Raw genomic sequence first — 20,861 nt, 5'->3', positions numbered from 1 at the left:
TTCTTTTATTTGGATATAATTATATACAGTATATTAGTTCTGTCGAGGTAGAAGTTTCTAATGTCGTCCAGATTTGTGACGTACTCAGTGAATTTGGCTCCCCCAAACTGTAATGGACACATCTCCTTTGAAAGATGAATTTGGGCATTCTTTTTCGAGCAGTGTAAATGCTGACTCGAGTTCTTTGCATCGATTTTGGGCGAAATCATTGCAAATAGAATGAAACTTGTTTCAAATACTAAGTATTGAAACGTTGATGTTAGTGAAAAGGAAGTACATGCTAGAAAAGAGAAACCACGTAAAAGAATTCATTCTGGTTCTGAAAAGCAGAATATTCCACGAGTAAAAGATTAAATGCATCAGACCTAGGAAGCAAAATGGTTTACAAATCAAAGTAATATTATCGAAGATTACAGTTTTGAGATCAATGGTCAGAGGATGCCTGCATGCAGACATCTGTTTCTGAATACATTGGATGAACACGAGATATTTGTTGCACATGTCATTCAGAATAAAAGATGAAGCACTGCTGAAACACCCACCACTGATAGACATGAAAACTTACTTTTAAACATAACAAGAGTGAGGAGACTTAAATGAAGTTTATTTATTTAAGACAGGCAGACTAGATTAATACAGTTAATACAAATAAATAAACGAATACGGATAAATACAAATGCCACAGTTTGTCATGAAAAAGAGAGATGCTTTTATCACGTCCACATTGGATACAAGCAGATTATTTTTCACGGAGAGTAATATGAAAATAAATGTAGAGCATAAAAGCGATAAAAACAAACACTAGTAGGTAAGTGGTGGATGGAATTAGTTAGCAGTTACCTATCCGTGGTAGATTCTGGATTGTTGCATCCTGTAACATATTTGTTCCTCTTGTTTTGCTTATAAAAGAAGGGTACGGATGATAGAGTCAGGTAGATAGGAATGTTTGGGAATGTGTCTTTTTGGGCAGTAGTTAAATGGACCAAAAGCAGGCAGTGGTGGTATTTCAGAGTTTCCCTTCATACATAAATAAATTCTAGCCATCCAGCACAGTCAACAAAAAATATTATGCTGACAACAAAACAATCCAGACTCTATTTTTATTTCTATTTTTTTTGCAAAACTCAAATTTTGGGTTTATACCAAAACAATCTTCAAAATATGCTACAATATATGCACAATAGTATATTATACGCAGGAATGGCCCAAATTTCCACGATTACCTTTTCGTATTATTACAGACGTTCATAACATGACTAAACATTTTTTAATGAAGATTTTGTATCCGCATATGAATCCTGCCCTATTCATCATGTCAAGCCATTACATGTGGATATTTAGAAAGCAGGCTGTATCGGTAGAAGTCATCTTTAATACCCTGTAATCAATTGTTCTTTTAAGACGTGTCTTTGTACTGCAGGAACGGAATTTCTTGGATCAGCATGTAACTGGCATAAAAGAGGAATATGTGAACCAGAGGTCTGATCTCTTATCAGAGGTAAAGTTTGAGGAAGATCCGTTCGCTGTGGTCAAACGAGAACCAGAGGTGAGTGGAGCACAAGGAATGCAGTGTGTTCTTCCAGTTTTAAATTGTATTCAGATTGTAACGGACACTGCCTATTTTCAAGAGTACTTGCAGTGCCTTTCACTGTATGATGGAGACAAAAACACTTATCACTATTTACTATTACAAGTCATGTCATATTCCAGAGAAGTAATGTTAAACTGTTATATCTCGTTTTATGTTTTAATTATGAAAACGAAAAAAGGTTGTTACTCTTAATGGTTGCTAAGTTACACATTCCAACAGTGCGTTTGAAAAAAAAAAATGTTATTCTTAACCAAGATAAGACTGACGTCCTATATATAGGACACTGGACGTTTTATTTTTTTAACATTGTTGTGTAAGATTTTCATAGTTGGCAATCATGATACCATAATCCTTATGTGTTATAAATTGCCTCCAATTTTTTTTTATTATGTTCAGTCTGTCATAGTCATTGTTGTTAACATATTTGTGTGAGTCATGGCTGTGAAGCAGAACATGTTGTTCTTGAAATCGGTATATATCACATGCTATAGATATAATGCTTTTGATATTGATAGGGCATACTCGTATGATGTACTTCGTATATAATAATTCATAATTAGATCCAATTTTTTATTTAGTGTTATGCTATATCATGGTAAAGTTAGGCGTACTACATGTAGTACGTCAGTCATAAGAGGGGACATTTCGTGAGACTGATGGTACTCATGTTATTATAGGAGGTTTTCACTAAATGAAAGCTTACAAATGATTTAGGACGGCCAAGTTGCTATACCTAAGTGCAATAACATTTCATTACCATTTTATCACCAAAAAGTGCGCGTGGGAACGTAACTGATGAGGATTGTAGTGATGAAAATAAGCCTACAATTGATAGTATGCCTGGTAGTCAGTTGCGAGCTGAGACGGAAGTAACTCTCAACACACAAGGAGAGGGAATGGATGATTATGATGACGAAAGTCATAATGGTGATGATGAACATAGTAAAGGCGATGGTGAGAATGGCAGTAGAAATACTAGCGATTCAGCAACTGATATACAGATGAAGAGAAAGAATAATAAATTTCAATTGTGAAGAAGTTGACATACAGCAGGGAAATAGGCCTACTATATTTTTCAATTTCCGTGCACACAGTTTCAAGATACTCTAGAAATTTGAAGAAGAAAATAGTCTATCAGTGAAATAGCCCAATATCATATATTAGTACAAGAAAAATATGGGTGGACCGAAACATTAATCTGTACAAAACATCTATTAGAAGCAAGAAATGGTACTTTGGTCTGCATTGACGTAGCAGACCAAAATGCATGGCAGCTATACAAGATGAATTATAACAAAAAACTCGATCATCTTGCATTTCGCAAACGTCTTGTCTTATCTGTTCTCGAATCCACTGCTCGACATGTACAGTCAAGCAGTAGACCAGCGGTCGTCAACTCACTGCACTCTCGAGCTATCGTCTCTTACCCGCAGGTGCATTTGTGGCTGCTGGCGGGTATGCTCTCTACCCAATCCTGCTGCCCTTACCCTTTACCCATTTCAGCGAATGCTGATGACCACTGCGGTAGACTATCTCATCTAAGACTGAGCAAAAGATTCAAGGTTTGATGGAAGTAATCATTTTGTGGTATCTCAAGAAAAACAAACTCGATGCAGACAGTGTCACACAAAGACAACAATAATATGTATGAAGTGTCATGTTGGTGTACATGTAAAATGTTTTATGACGTATCACACACCATAAACATTCTGGAAAAATACAATAATCTTATTGTGTGTGAGTGATATTATAATTTTGTGTATTGTTAAGCTAAACAATTTATATATATTAGTGCTAAACGACTTATGTCATATAATGTTTTTGCATGGGGATATGACTGACGTTCTATATATAGGACACTGAAAAACTCGGATACTATCAATATAAAAAAAAAATTAAAAACAGCTTTGTTATGTTATGTCAATTACAATTAAATAATTCATACAAAAAATCGTATTTTTTTAACAAAAAATAATTCAGTCTTATCTGGGTAAGGATGCTAATAATTGAGTTTGCTTTAGATGTATGTGCGATTGTTATCACCTGCCGTCATTTGTTGTTCACCCAGTTTTTTAAAATAGGTTATTTTAGAACGCAGTATCAACTTCTCAGGTTATTTAGCGTCTGAATTTAAGTATTTATGTATTTGCAATATATCTTTTGTAGAACATTATTTTACCCGTAGAGAAAATATATTTTATAAATTTAAGATAAATTATATAGCTTATTTTGAGTGCATTCCAGAATAGGTTCTGAATTTGGCAACATGTACTGATATATATGTGCACGCAGAGCAAGCATGAAACTACTGTTTATTTTATTTACTCTTTTCAAGTTATCTACGGTGTAATGATCATTATGGTCATAGCAAAGGAATCTTTGTGTACTGGAGCTTTAGTATAATTCCATAGTATATGATATTGCTGTTAGAAATTATGCAGCTCAACTGGAATAAATTAGACAGTATTAACATTGTTATTCACATATACGCAACATTTAATTATCATTAGAATATGGTTGTAAACTGCTGCTATTATGAGCACAGAAGTACTATTAAAAGAAGACTGAACCAGACCATTATATACTTGGTAATGTAAAAGTTACCTGGTTGAAGTTTTTTCTGGGTTTATCCTTTAAACAATTGAGAAGAAAAGCTGGCTAACTTTCGGCGCTGGACCCTGGATTCATTTCGCTGGAATTATCACCTTACTTTGCTCAGGCAGTACATAACCATTATAGTTGACAGTGTCGTAAAAAACCACTTAAATAATCTACCAAATTCGTGACTATAAATTGAATTGTTCGTTCATAGTTAATTTCTCCTATTATACAGTAGTTAGTTAGTTAGTTATTCTATAACAGCCATTTTCCACGGGACACTCTAAACATCCGCTGGCATGCGGCTCAAGTCAGTCTTCAGTAAACACAACGTAGGTGTACAAGCATAGAGAAGACAATGACTGACGCGTATCTAGGGTAACCAGGTCAATAAAATTAGAATTTAAATTAATTAAATTAATTTAATTTAATTAAAATTAAAATTTTATTTGTCTTTATGAAAGAAAATGTTTCGCTCATTAAATACTTACCAACACATGTGATGATATTGTATGTTTTCGAATTTTCTAAATAACAAATTAAAAAATAAACACGCATAATTATCACACAATATTGCACTGGAGTAATTGTCTGTCATTAAATTTTGAATTTCTATCATAATTTTAAATGAAGATACATAAATTGTGTTAGTTCAGTTTGTGAATTGTATTAAATTTGTTCCTCTTATTTACATTTTTTTTTTGCACCATGTGCCTTTTCACTAATTATTGCCTGGTATGTTGACTAAAAAGTAATTAATATAAAATTAAAACTATTTTTTAATCTATCAATACATATATAAATTTATCTGGTTTATATGTATTTTGTAACAATCTTTCCCTCCTAAAACACTCAAAATTCCCCTCCTCCTTGCAAACAACAGCTTGATATTATATGAGAGTGCCGCAGGATTTTAAATTACACCTTCATGTGCCACATGTTGAAAAGGGGTGAAAAACGCTGTTCTATAAGGAAAAGAATTATCTCATGAAAAATCTGCCCCAAGATTTCTGTTCTTTTAGCTAAACTCTGGTAGCTCTAATATTACTTAAACGGAAGTCTGTGGCAACTAAAATTGATGTTAATGAAAATGCGCTATTTTTCTGTTTTATTTGCTCCGTGTTTTTAGGAAGACCAGAGTGACTTGCACAAATTTAATGAAGAGCCAAGGGTTGAAGTAACGGCAGAGGACAAGATTTTCATCGAAAGGTGAGTGTCTTGTCTGAGCATTCACGTAGAGAGTTCATTGTGTTTTCGTTTACTTGACTGTCGAGAAGCAGCTTCAGAAGAACTGACTGTCTGAATCGTCCAGCAATAATCAGTCATCACATTCACATCCACTTCCCTTGGTATCTGGTTTCCATAAGTACTGTTCAAACTTCACTTCATGTTCGTCACGAATAGTGCCTAGATTTTGAGGAAAATAATCTAGGTTAACATGAAAGAATTGGACCTCCACACTCATGTTGCAGCCCAGGGAAATATTGAACTACCATTTTGAGTCCGTTCCAAGCGTTTTTCTGTGAATTGCTCAACACTTTTACAGTCACTATTTATCGTTAATTTGCCTATTTTTATGTATTTTAAAATTTATTTATTTATTTGTTTCTTCATTCCTCAATTCGTTCATGCATTCTGGTGTACTTAAGGGGATCAGTCTTTCACTTTCACACTACTAGAATTACAACTAAATAATACATCCAATGGTTGTTGAGCAATGTTATTTCACCAGGTTCTGATTTCTTTTCCCTTCCACTCAGTAGACCTAACCATACTTTCCCAATCACACAGGAAACATGTTGGGTTTGTTATTAACTAATGCAGACTCTCAGCAATAAAGCCATTCACTCTGTTACTCTCCAATATATCTCACACATAGTGAGGTTAGAGCAGTGCTGTCACGAAACAGCGTGGCAACTTATGAGTTTTGAAGTTATGGTTATGGGATAGCTCCATGCTTCTCTGTAAAAGACTGCATTAAACTGTATCACTACCAGCATTAGGGCTGGGATGTATTAAGTGTTACAGTAAATAAGGAATTGTAGTTATAGAGAAACTCCCAATCATATAAATCAGGTAGTTTGTGTTATTAGTACCTACCTGAGACGCGTCGTGCACAATAATTATCAGCATTAAAAAAGGTGTGATGAATTTAGAAATATTCTATAAAAGACAGACAACTAAGACAGAAACATGATTTACATATTGTAATATTTGTGATATGTAATAATGAATTTATGACTACTTTTTTTATAACTGAACAATACTGCTCTTTAAATTATATTCATCCAAATTAAAATGATGTGTACTGTACTTTAATTATATTGTGCCACGAAACATTGGAAGAAAGGACCATGAACTGGTACGTAAATACACGCACAATGTCCACACCTGTGGAGTAACGGTTAGCATGCCTAGCCGCGAAACCAGGTGGCCCGTGTTCGATTCCCGGTCGGGGTAAGTTACCTGGTTGAGGTTTTTTTCGGGGTTTTCCCTCAACCCAATATGAGCAAATGCTGGGTAACTTTCGGTGTTGGACCCCGGTCTCATTTCACCGCCATTATCACCTTCATCTCATTCAGACGCTAAATAACCTGAGCTGTTGATAAAGCGTCGTAAAATAACCTACTAAAATAAAAAATAAAATAAAAACACGCACAAACTGAATAACAAAGAAGTAGTAACTTCTTAAGCTTATATTTCTTTCCTTATTAGTTGCAATTGCAATGCGTACTTATAATGTCGAAAAACGTTTTCTTATATTACAAGAATTGATTTTTCTCCCTCGGAGGATTCTTTATTGTGCTATGCTGTAGCTATTTTTATTGGGAATGGTTTCATTAGTTTGTCCAATGTCTTTATTTTCATTATCAAAAATCAGGCCCACCATTATCTGCATATATATCACACTCGGAATTCTATAAAATTTGGAATGCAATTTTGCTTATACAATATCACTAATAGTGTAAGGAACAAATCAACCGTAATCAAGTGCTTGAGTGGAGTAACATGGGAAGCTCATAGGAGACGCTGAACCAAACATAAACGGTATTCATCCAACCATCACTCCGAATCTTTCATTGATTCATAGTGTTATGCTCGTCAGCAAATCTGTCTTTGCAAACCTAGCATTGGTCATCCTTTTCTATTTTCCGCCTTTCTTTTAGTCTCTACATATGTCTTAATGTCGTCTATCATATTGTGACTTTTATTCAAAAACAATAATGTAACTTTTATTGTCACAACAATAATCACTTTCTATAATTGAATTTAAACACTCCCGTCAACAATGGGATTTCCACTCCACACAGCAATACAGTATTCGTTAGTGCACTCCACAGACGACAATGACAATTCACTTGGATTATTGAGAACAACAATGTACTACTAATCTCAACTAATGTTCACAAAGCACTATTTACAACACAAAACTGTCAGTTCTCAGTTCACAGTTCGTTTGTCTTAGCGAGTTCTTTTAGCTCATCCACTCAAGTCACCGTATATAAAACCCAAGACTTGCAGAGACAGTCCATTGAACTTCGAACACAGGTCCCCCAACTGCGGTCCACTGCTCGTCGAACCACAGACTCCGGATACGCCGCACTCGCCTGGACGCTCGCACAGTTGCGGACATACTCTCACGTCGAACTCCGTTCTCGAAGCTGGTTCACTGCTACACAAGATTGGACTGGCTTGCTGACCAAAAACTGAACTCCTCCTCGCTCCTGTATTCATTACTAAACCATAGTTTCCAGAAAGTACGATTCTGGGAGTTTCCGTTTCTGGTGTCTTCCACCTGTTACTCGCGGCTTCTGTTTCTGCACGTCTGTTCGGGAGGTTTCGTTCCCCCCCTTCACCTCCCCTTCAGACCCGCGCGGCTGCAACCTTCTGCAACCTGCGTCGCCCGTCTTCTCCAGCGCCCCGCCTTCTGCGGGACGCGTGATCGACTCTTTGCTGTCACAATATGAAGCTTCAGGTCAGTTTTCTGTCTGGCAAACTGGCTACATGTGGCAGTGTCCACTTTTCCTTTCATTTCCAGCTGATACATTGGCTAATGCAGCGTTCATTCCACGGAGTGTGTGTACCAAGTGCGTCCATTCAAACTCACTCTGGCATTGTCAATACTACAGTCGTAGATCTCTGGGTGATGCAGGGACGTACCAGCTGTTCTCCTATTTCTAGCTGGTATAGGCGTCTATAATGTTTTGTTTCATTTTCCATTCAGTGTACCAGAGAGTGTTCACGGAACTGACCCCATTTCTGTTCCACAACAGTCACACAGACCACTTCACAAGTTGTGTACTGTCTAGCAATCTTGTGCATATTATCCACCCCTGCTTACGGTCGAGTGTTATTATTGAAACGAAGTTGTCTCCCTGTCTCTGTGTGATGATAGCAACACAACAGTCCTTTTTATGTCTTGGATTATATCATGTCAGTCAAATGACCATAACCCCAAAAGAGACAAAAAGACTGCTTCCTTTGGCTTTTGTGAACGGTTGGGTATGTAAATTTTTTCCCCTGCAAATGAGGTGTAGGTTTTGAGCTAAAAGGTTCACTGTCATATTGCAGCTTGTGAAGAAGATGTCAGTCGTTACTCTTCGCCTTACACCGTAGAGAACTAACATCTTGAACAGTTCTCATTCCTTGGTTCTTGTCTTCCCTTCTGTGTGTACTTGCATGTTAGGAGTGTGATGTATATTTGGATCTGCTCACGTCTGGTCTTTTATACACTCTTTATTTTTTACTTTTAACCACACATCCGTCAACAATGCGCCTTTTACTCCTAAAATAATTTACCCTACAACAATTGGTACTCCACTCAACACAGCAACACGACGACAATGACAATACACGTGTATTATTGAGAACAACAATGTACTCGTAATGTGCACTATGCGCAGAACAAAACTGATAGTTCTGAGTTCGTTCGCCTTTGCTAGTTCTTCAAGTTCACTCACTCAAGTTCACTGTTTGTCGAACCCAACCCTTCCAGATACATTTCACTACTCGCCGAACCCAAGCAGTTCCCTGCACGTCGAATCCAGCTCTCCAGATGAGGTTCCGCTGTTGTCCAAGACTGAAGACTAACTGACAGACTTTCGTCGGCAATTACTGTGTTATTTGTTTACCACGATCGTCTAGAATGTTCTGCGTCGTGAAGCCTCTGTTTTTCCACAACAATCCGCTTCCAGGTGCTTCCTTACTTCTGCTCACTCCGCTCTGCGCCAGGACGGGAGTTCTTTCCTCTCGCTCCGCGCTGCGCTACAGCGCCTACCGAAGCTCGAGTTCAGTTTCCCCGCGCCTTCCTTCTCGCTAGGTGCGCGAAAACGCTTCCGAGGCAACATATTATTCCAGAATGCTCTATACGGATGCCACAATTCCATATTTCCTGTTCTAATAAATAACTTGAAATAATTACATGCAAGTAGATGTGGAAGCTGCTCGTCAACCAAAATGCTTTCAAGTCCTGTATTTGCTACAGACATATCTAATACTTCTCCCAATTAAATCATTTAATGGTTTTATGTCGTTGATTCGGAGGTTTTTTTATCAATAAAGTGTAAGGAAAAATTTATATTTACTAGGCCTATATTCTTTTACAATTGTAAATTACATTGTTGCAGAATTTTTAAAGCATTGTTATTAGTTCAGTGTTCGCAAAACAACAAATATGAAGTTAGATATAATACCAATACAGATTTTCTCATGATTACTCTACTATGAAATGGAATCTGTAATGTTCCACTGCAAGTTTTCCAATTTTAAAGTGACAAAATTAACGAACTACAAAGGTCTTATAAATCATAAGAATAAGAGATAGAAAATGTTATAGCACATTTCAATCCCGAATTTCTAAACAGTCACATAAAATAGCTCGCTCTTGTCGAAAAAGTGTAAGGCAGAGGCAGTTGATTTTGTACAGAGATTTTTTTTTAAATATAAGGTAGCTAAGAGTTGATTAACGGTATTTAATTCTTATAAAGTTCATTGTGCATGTGAAATGCAAATTGTTGAAACATTTTGATGCTTGCAACATTACTCATAAAATAATTACAAGCTTGTATCTCTAATCGTAATGTACTGCCTCATGAAATAGGTTGTTTTAATTTCAATATTCTATAAATTGAATGTGTATTTGTTGCGACTATTTCATAGTCTGATTGTATATTCACTTCAGGATTGCAGCTAGGAATGACAGAAATGTATCAACAGATTTGTACAGTCTTGCACATGAAGAGAATGAGACTGTGTGTGAAATTCTCAAGAATTCAAGTTCCTTGGGAAAACCTGTGCGGTCTTCTGAAAGCGACAAGCAGTTGGAATTAGAACTTCCTAAAATATGTTACTCAACTGGAGAAAAACTGAATAGCCACTTATCCAATGACGTAATGAAGAAAACTTTCAAATGCAGTGTTTGTGCTAAGTATTTGTCAACCTCAAGAAGCCTAAAAATTCATCAACGCCTTCACACCGGCGAGAAACCTTACGAGTGTGATGTTTGCGGTAAGTGTTTCGCGCAGTTGGGTAACCTAAGAGACCATATTCTCCGGCATTCTGACGTGAAACCTTACAAGTGTGATGTTTGTGGTAAGTGTTTCACGCATTTCGGTAACCTGAGGGACCATATACTCCGGCATTCTGACTTGAAACCTTTCAAATGTGATGTTTGTGGTAAGGATTTCGCGTTGTCAAGTACCCTAAAAACTCATGAACGCCTTCACACAGGCGTGAAACCTTTCAAATGCAATGTTTGTGGTAAGTGTTTTTCGATGTCCTGTAAGGCAAGATCTCATGAACGCCTTCACACTGGCGACAAACCTTTCAAATGTGATGTGTGTAGTAAGAGTTACGCGTGGCAGTCTGCACTGAGAGCTCATTTACTTCTGCATTCTGGCTTGAAACCTTTCAAATGTGATCTGTGTGGTAAGTGTTTCTCTTTGTTCTGTAACTTAAAAGATCATAAGCGCACACACACTGGCGAGAAACCATTCAAGTGTGATGTTTGCGGTAAGTCGTTCTCTCATTTGACTTCTCTGAGGAATCATAAACTTGTGCACACCGGTGACAAACCCTTCAAGTGTGTTGTTTGTGGTAAGTTTTTCTCTACTCTGACTAGCATAAAATCCCATGAACGTGTACACTCTGGCGAGAAACCATTCAAATGTGAAGTTTGTGGTAAATGCTTCTCTCAGTCGGGTAACCTAAATATCCATGAACGTGAGCATACAGCCGAGAAACCTTTCAATTGTGCTGTCTGTGGTAAGTTTTTCTCTGCTCAGAGTAGATTGAAATCCCACGAACGTGTGCATTCTGGCGAGAAACCTTTTAAATGTGATGTTTGTGGTAAATGCTTCTCTCAGTCGGGTAACCTAAATATCCATGTACGTCAGCACACAGCCGTGAAACCTTTCAAATGTGATTTTTGTGGTAAGTGTTACTCTACTTCGTATTACCTAAAAGTTCATGAACGCCTGCACACTGGCGAAAAACTTTTCAAATGTTTTGTTTGTGGTAAGTGTTACTCGAATTCGTATTACCTAAAAGTCCATGAACGCCTGCACACTGGCGAAAATCTCTTCAAAAGTGATGTTTGTGATAAGGATTTGACGATGATGAGTGGCCTAAAAACAAATCTGCGCAGGCACACAGGCGAGAAAGCCTTTTAAATGCCATGTTTGTTCCAAGTGTTTCTCAGATTCTAGTACCCTAAGAGTTTATGAACGCCTGCACACAGGCCAGAAACCCTACATATGTGGCGTTTGTGGTAAAAGTTGCACCCAGAACAGTGCCTTAAAAGACCATGACGCCAGCACAGGGGCGAGGAGACTTTCAAAAGCGATTTTGGTTTTGAGTGTTTTTCTTAGTCGATAGTTATAAAAGACGAAATCTTGCTCATAGACGAGAATCCATGTAAATGTGACTGTCAAATTTGTTTGGCTCGTAAGTATAACTTAAGTATTCATGTACGAGAAGCCTTTCAATTGTGATATATCTGAAACGTGTTTATTTTGGAAGACTATTATAACTATGTTTGCAAACATACTGACGAAGGGATTGAGTAATGCGATGTCTGTAGAATCTGATCTCAGTCACGTAAGCTAAAACTTTTAGGCATGGTCTAAAATAACCCTATAACGAAAATACTGTAAAAATACTTATATTGAAATGTGAGCATTCCCAATTAACAAGAACCAATCACTGTTGTTCCTATAAAGCTATTTCCTCGTCTTATATTTTCTAGGTAGGTTCCTGTAATATGATATCTTCATCCATCGTGTCTCATTAACTCTGACTGTATCTGACCAGATCACCATTTAAATAGAATTCTTAAAAGATTCTGTGTAATAAATTTTGAAGGAGTTTAACCTGGGTTTGAGGAACCGATTTCAGAACATGATGAGAGTGATAATACCAGGAAGAAGAATAAAGTGCATACGATTTGCTGATGACATGGCGTTGTTAGCAGAAGAGGAAACGATACTATTGGGTATGGTAATGGAGCTAAATGACAACTGTGAGCAGTAGTATGGGATGAGGTTAAATACAAATAAGACGAGGATCATGATCATAGCAAAAACATAAGGCCAGTAAACTTGCGAATACAAAGTGAGACAGTAGGACACGTGGACAGCTTCAAATACTTTGGGTGTACCTGTACTATAAGTAGTAACATGAGCTGCAGCCAAGAAGTGGAAAGAAGAATAGCGATGGCAAAGGAAGCTTTTGATAGATAAGGGAGCATCTTCTGCAGACCTCATAAAAATAACTATGGAAGTGACTAGTGAAGTGCTTTGTATGGGACAGAAACATGGACATTACGACGAAGTGAAGAGAAGCTAATTAAAGAATTTGAAATGTGGATATAGAGAAGGATGGAACATGTGAAGTGGTCACACACAATAAGAAATGAAGCTGTGTTGGAAAGAGTGGATGAAGATATAATGATGCAGAAATTGATCTGAAAGAGGAAAAGGAATCTGTTGTGTTACTAGCTGAGAAGAAACTACATACTGAATCATGAACTAGAGGAAAGTGAATGGATGAAGAGTTCGAGACAGGAGAAGGTATCAAATAACAGACGACATTAAGATATATGCATCATATTAGGAGACAAAGAGGAAGGCAGTAAATGGGAAAGATTGGAGAAAGCTGGGTTTGCAGTGCAGAACACCGAATGAATGAATGCATGAATGAATGAATGAATAAATAAATCTTTGTAAATGTTAATAGGTTTGTACTCTTGAAAAACGCGAATGCTCAATTAGGCACATTGTTGTTTCCATTGATGGTTCATTGTGGATCATAAAACACTTTTGTAGTCATACGGTGAACTTGTCGAAATTTTGTTGAATTAATAATGTAACCATAATTTTACGTATTTATCGTGTTATATCTAATTTGCAGTGATTCTGTATAACTGTGGAAAAAGTGATGATATATCAAACACGGTGAAATGAGGCTTTGTGCTAGAAAACTAAGAAATATAACGGGCTATGTGAACTATACTGTACTAGATATAATGAGCAATAAAATGAATTAATATAAATATGGAAACAGATTATTTGCTTCAACTCTTCCATACACCAATTAATAACCTATACTTATTCAATCAAGAATAAACTTTCCTTAAGATAATAAAAGGTTTTTAATTACCTGAAGTAAACCTTTCATGTATGTACCATTATTTTGTCACATATCTTATGTTTGAAATAATATCGTATGAGGATTTTATAATAAGTTTATTTTCATTCTTTAAATAATCCATTATATCTCGCAATCCCCTCTCTTCCCTGCTGAAAGTTTCCTGATACAATTAAAGACAGTGGAGGTGAGGCAATTTGTTCAAATTCACTTTCATTGTGAAAAAACCACTCTCGGCCCACTGTCCGAGGTGACTGTAGAGTTCTTCGAGTCATCAATACTCCAGGCTTGTCAGTCATGATTCTAAACCACTCAGTTCTCGAGATCTGAAGTTTAGTTGTTGCAAGAGTGTCTTGAGAAGCACTTTTAAAGTCATCGATCTTAGATGAGTTAGATACTTGCAACATAAATATAGTCAAGTTTTTATGAAACATTACTTATATTAGATGTAATGGTACCTCACAGTTTCACTTAATCTTACGATTTTCGTTTTGTGCAAAATTCGGTTACGGCTTATGAAATAGATCTGAAACGAGGTACTTTTGGTCACATTCATCAATAAATCTCTTAATCAAGAGGTAGGACCATAAGGACAATAACATCCTATTTCTTATAGCTTTTGATTAGACACTTTCAACTTTCTTAACAATTTGACAAATCTGTTAAATATACAATTTTCTGTATTAAATGAAACAATTACGGTATAGTGCCTTATTCACTTTCGATTGTTAATTCGAATTTGAACGAAATGTAAGTTGCAGCAATATCACGATACAAAAAAGTTGTAATGTATACAAAAACAATGATATATTCGCTAGCTAACAAGCCTTACTCCATTATATCTGGAAACAGTGATGTTCCTAGCTACGTCTTTGGATACGATTTAGGATTACTTTCAGGTCGCGTTTTATTTTGCCATTCTGTATTTAAAGAACGGTTGTCTGTAGCGCAATTTCAGACAAAATAAGGAATCTATGTTTTTTGTCATTTGGCGTATTACCTGTATATTTAACCTCTTGAAGAGATCTTGTTTTGCCAAGTCTTGTCATGTTAGGCAGGCATCAAATTTACAATTTTTTCTTTCATGTACACGAAAACCGTCCACTGTACTGAAATGTGCCCATGTGACAAATCATTCTTAATTGCATTCTTCTCAACATTAGACAAAACTTAAGAGCATATGTACATTAGTTTTCTAGTAAGACGACGTTAAACGTTTCAGACGAGATATATATAAGAAAGCTATTAACTTCCTATCGATGTGGTGATAGTTTTGTTTTTATTTTGCAAAGCTTTTATTAAATCTGTTTTATTTCTCGCATATATTTCAAAACTGTAATAATTAGTTTCAAATTGTTATGACGTGGAGAATGGTCATGCAGCCAAATTATTCCATATTACTCTTCGTGTACTTCCACTGATTCCTGAATTTGACGATTAATAAATGTTATTAATTTTTATATATTATTTTAACAGTTCCCGTATTATCAAATAAATTAGGTTTTGAAAGAATAAAATATTACCTACTTTTAATCTGAAGCTTTTATGAAATGAAGACGATCATTTCCTTTCCATATCATTTTCATTCTTAGCATCTAATGATATTATAGGGTACAAAAATCTTCATAAAACTTGTCAACATCAATGTTGAGATGAAGATCAGTTACAAATATTTCAAGGTCCCTCGAAATAGTGAATTTTTCAAACACAATACAGGCCTTTTTCTAAAATTGGAACTTCAAAATGATAATTTACAAGTTATAGGCTCGGTGTGTAATATTATGTGACAGGTGAGGTTAAGTGTGTAGGAAAGGAGGCACAATTGTACAGTTTTTCTATTTACATTTTTTATTCAATCCATTATCAAGTTTTTTAATATTAAATGGCAAAGATATATGAGACATTGTTTAATAAACATCTCAGAATTTTAAATATGCATTAATTACATACAGTACTTCAATTTCAAAACTTCACAGTCTCAATAACTAATTATTTAAATTGAATTCAATTTAAACAAAAGAACACGTCAATTTACATATTGAGGGGGAAGTCATAAATTAGGGTTAACTGCATTTCAGTTTTCACCCCCATTCCCCAGCCGCTGACACTTTTTGAAATTTCGAATGGCACCCCTATAATTTTATACTTGAATATGAAAGAGCTTTCAATTATTTATACACCCCTTTCCTGTATACGTTTTCCTTTTCCTTCACTGGCAGACCTTGCACCTTCCGGAAAAACTTCATTGGAAAATTCATTTCTTTTTTCTACTTGGTGAATTTATGACGCTTTATCAAGTGTTATGGTTACCTAGCGTCTGAGTAAGATCAAAGTGATAATGCTAGCGATATGAATCCAGGATCCAGGACCGAAAGTTCATGCTTGTTCTTTTCTATTTATATATCCTGAAAAAAATATGTCATCAATAAATTCGTTATACTAAATTTTAAATAGGTTTTCACAGTACTGTAAAGCTAATGTTGTGGAGCAGTTCTTAACATTGTTCAAATGAGCCCCCAATGTGCCGCACATGACCTTATCAACTACGATCATTCATTAAAAGCAAGTAGTAAATATTAGATATCTACAATTATTTGGAAGACTGGATTTATTAGGCTCTGATATAACATACTGAAACTCTTCTCTGAAACGTTCATGATGTCAGAATATCCTTAAGAAGTTGTAAATAAACTTTCTAGTATCTTCAACACAAATGCATCCACTGAGTTCAAGACCATAACTTAAATAGAAGGATAATAGCAGCCAGTAAGTAATATAATATATATAGTCCTCTTGGAGAATTATATGTTGAGATGATAAATTCAATCTGTTCCAATGTGTCACTTTCGCCCATATTATTATGTGAGAGTTGTTGGCGACACTGAAATCATCTTTATTCTCTCTTTCAAATTACAGGACATTTAGGAACTATGGCGGTGTTCTTCATTCACGCAGGACAAATTTGATATACAGGTAAGAATATGTAATTAGGGCGAGTCGGGTAGTCATACAACTCTGAAAGTGATCACATACTATTTCCACTATTCCACACTAAAAAGCCTACGCATTTCCAAGGTAATTGACATTATCAGTGATATAGTTGACGCCATCGATTTAGGCAGATGGATTTTATTAATCAGAACTCTAGAGCGAGATACTCTTAGCTGCAAGGTCGGTTGTTATCTTAGTCACAAGAAACTGCAGCTGGGATGGGTGAGACATATGAGTAAACATATATTCCTGATTATCCTAGTGGACTCGGATGGACAGTCATCTCGAAAAACAATGCACATATAACCACTTTTATACAACTGCAGTAATCTATACAGTATGTGTGCATGCGTATGAAAAGAGAAGTCCCCGGCACACTGTTTTCGAGATAATTCCAGTTGCCTCTGCATCAGTGGCGGCTCGTGGGTATTGAATTAAGGGGGGGCTGCATACTAAAATAAACCAAGCAACTTACTTTAGTTAATTGATTAGTTCCATGCGCCTTGCCTTGTAGGTTGCAAACTTTTCAATCATCATCTTATTAAAATCTGATATGTCGTTTAACATAGCCTTTACAATGGAAAATATAGCTAATGCGGTCAGTCTGTCTTCTCTCATCGATTTCTAAGATAGGACCTTACTCTCTTCAAACATGAAAAGCAACGTTCTGGTTCGGAAGTTGTCATTGGTATGGTGATAGCCATGCGTAGTAGTTTCACAACTTCTGAAAATGAGGCCTGCAAGTTTTCAGATAGAAGAAACTGCAAGAGCTTGACTGCGCCACTGATATTTCTGAATTCTTGTCTCTGATACAACACAGTGAGTCCCGTTTTTAGTTTGTCTTTATCGAGCATTGGGAAAAGCTTCACATATACATTTATGTCGTTTTCAGGAAATGAGCTTATGTAGCATTCAAATTTCTCTTGACACAGAAGGGAAAATAATATCAGATGATCTATGAACTGGAATCGGGTGTTAGCTTGTGTGATAATGAGGTCACATACTTCCTTGGCTGCCGCAACCCTTGTCTGAATCCCTTCGACCTTACGACGCTTTTTAGGATTTTCATTTTCACAGATCTCGCTGCTCAACAACTGTGCACTGTTTCGTATTGTCTGTATGGCATTAACAAAGCTTGATATGCAGAGTCGGTCTCGGTAGCATAGTCGGTTGCGTGTTCGATCCCGGCCCAGGTCGATGGCATTTAAGTGTGTTTAAATGAGACGGGCATTTACTGGCATTTAAAAGAATCCTGCAGGACAAAATTCCACCACACCGGCGACGCTGATATAACCTCTGCAGTTGCGAGTGTCGTTAAATAAACCATAATTTAATTTTTTATATGCAGATTTGAACCTTAGAAATATCTAACTGGCGATGTTGTAGTTGGTTGTATAATATATCTACCTGATACATCAATAAATGAAAAAAAAAAAAAAAAAAACTGAGCCAGAAATTGAATTCAGGATCTTCAAGAGTACGCACCAGGGCGCTTGTTGTTAGTTGTTTCAGATTCCATTATGGTTTGAAAACATTCTAGCAATGGCTCCTTCTTCTCATGAACAACATTTACTATTCTTATTTAAAACTCCATCTTGTTGCCCCAGCTGATGGAGTTTTCTTTCAAACACTTTAATTTAATATATAGACTGTGTGGAGATCGAGAGAAGAAAACAGGGATACTGGATACATTAGCAAGAAACACGCGAGCTTAGTAGGCTATTTTGTTTAGCAGCTCTTTCCAGTATGAGATTCAACTGATGGGCACTTAATTTCACATTAATTCTCCTGAATTGTTAAGGTACTGAACTGAATAGACTGTACATATTGTACAGAATCAAACATTGTCACACTTGTTATAGTCACAACGTTAAAGAAAATGTATTTAAAACTGCGCGCTACTGACAAACTGCTGCAAATTTTGCAGCGCCTGGAAGCTCTGGATTCATGGCAAGTGGCTAGCAGGGGGAGGGGTAAAACCTGAGAGGATGGGTAAAACTAACGCGCAAAGCTTCCGAGACGAGACTGGCAGCTCCAGGGGAGGAAGTGGCTTCACCGTATAGTCCTTGTCTCTGGTTTCGCTCTGGCAGCATCAGGGGAGGAAGTGACTTTACTAACGATTGCGTGCATGTGAATCCTAGATCATATATACTAACATAGCTCTTTTATATAGGCTTTAGGGTTTGCAGTCGAGGCCGGCTTGATTTAGTTCCATAATCGTCAACAGATGGCACAATGACTAACACCATCACGAGACACGAACTCTAAATCGATTATTTCTTGCTTACGAGATAATCTCGGTATGTACTGTCGACAACTGATGACCATGGATAAATATTATTGGCCTATATGACCTAGGCAAGTTGGGAACGAGGCAGTTCTAATTATAGTTGTCACGTGGGCGAAGCGGAGAGATAAGATAAAGTACTCCTTTGTATTGAATAGAATACAATGCAGAGTCTCGCGCAAAGCCAATCTACCTAGAATTTTTAGACCATGTTATAAAGTTATCGGTGGGCTAAATTATGATTCGTTATCTCCTCTGTTTTTATATATTTGTCGTGAATATTATTTATATTATCAACTGAGTGTATAACATAATTTATCCGTTAATTGATATTTCACTAATGATAAATCCAAAGAACAATGGGAAATAAGGGACTAAACACTGAAAAAGAAATAAAATAAGAGAATTTGACGTTCATAATTATAATGTTGTCGGAGTTTTGTTATACTTTACTTTGAATTATTTTAATTTGCACCACAAAAACTTATGAAAATTAATGTTAACATTACCTATTTAGTTATGATAGTAGTATATTGGAAAATTTGTGCTTATAGCCTGATTACAATATATAAGTAATCCTATCCTAACCTAACCAATGGAAGTCTTGTTTATTTCAGATATGTTCGTATAATTATATATATAATTTATTTCAAGAAATAGTCTGCCCAGGCATCCTGGGTTGCCAAAAACACAGAATAACACACATATAAGAATAGTAATGATTACAGTAAGATAAATGAGCCAAATTTAAATGTGAACTAGGAGCTTAAGTTTAAGAAATAATAAATTTGTACATATATTTGTAACAATCACACACTAACGAATAGAAAGGGGGGGGGGGTATTATGATATTCCGTATAAATGATTTTTCAGAATTGCCACAGACCCTTTAATGGTTGAAGTAATTATTTTTGGAATGATGTCATGGATTCCAAATGTTTTGATAGTGTTTACAGTTGATCGTGGGATGGTGCCCCTCGCTCCGATCATTAAACCATGTACTTCCCAGGTGCCTTCCATCTGATATTTTTCTCGAAAATACGGAATAGTAGGCTCATAAATTTGTTGTTTTTCTTTGTTGACCTCGGATGGTTGGGTCTGGCTCATCTCAAATCTAACAGTTGGGTCCAGTATAAAGCCTTTACTATTAGTCTTGTCTAGAGCCACGATGTCCGCTCTTCTAATTCCGCCGCCTTCAGACGCAACGCAGTGCACCTCTTCATGGACCTCGAAGGATTTGTTTCTAAGGGCTTGTGCTATTAGTTTTCGGATGTTATGATGGCGTGAATTTCTCAGGAGATCTCCATGCTGACAGGATCCTAGGACGTGTGCTAAGGTTTCAATCTCGTTGCAGTATCTGCAACGGAAACCGTCCAAGGATCTCCCATGAAGACTTCTCACTGGTGCTACGTTAGCATTCATCTTAATTGCGTCCCGCCATTCAGAGGAAGATAGACCCTCCTTAGAAAAAATCCATTTATTTCCGTGAGTATATTCTTGATATAAAATAACACCTTTTCCTTTATGTGGAAGCGCACACCATTTGTCGTACTCTTGTTTCCTAAGATTTTGTCGTAGTTTATGGACATTGATGTTACTTATATCCAGATCTTCAGGTGGAATTTTTAACTTCCTGGAACATACTTTCTTTTCTGCTGCTATGTTCCTTGTAGAAACGACAAGAGGATTCGAGGTTCTCAATAATGTGTTGCAAATATTGAGATGCTGTAAATATGCTTCCCATTGAGC

The 20,861-nt window shown here is 36.4% G+C and overlaps 1 protein-coding gene across 2 annotated transcripts in view; it reads left to right on the top strand.

Moving 5' to 3' along the window:
• Positions 1-16,823, top strand: part of LOC138691515 (zinc finger protein 431-like) — a 29,010-nt gene extending 12,187 nt beyond the window's left edge. Inside the window, exons 3-5 of one of the 2 annotated variants that reach the window (XM_069813515.1) lie at positions 1,421-1,546; positions 5,319-5,398; positions 16,751-16,823. In XM_069813515.1, the coding sequence (XP_069669616.1) occupies positions 1,421-1,546; positions 5,319-5,398; positions 16,751-16,811 (267 nt within the window). In that variant the 3' untranslated portion in view covers positions 16,812-16,823. Of the gene's footprint in view, positions 1-1,420; positions 1,547-5,318; positions 5,399-10,370; positions 13,764-16,750 lie in introns of those variants that run through there. The other variant, XM_069813514.1, reaches the window with a different exon arrangement.
• Positions 16,824-20,861: the final 4,038 nt, after the last annotated feature.

This window comes from Periplaneta americana, chromosome 16 (assembly GCF_040183065.1).
Source record: "Periplaneta americana isolate PAMFEO1 chromosome 16, P.americana_PAMFEO1_priV1, whole genome shotgun sequence".
In the NCBI taxonomy this organism is placed as follows: Eukaryota; Metazoa; Arthropoda; class Insecta; order Blattodea; family Blattidae; genus Periplaneta; species Periplaneta americana.
The sequence above is the reverse complement of the archived record's forward strand: the minus strand, read 5'-3'. Positions and strand labels throughout refer to the sequence as shown.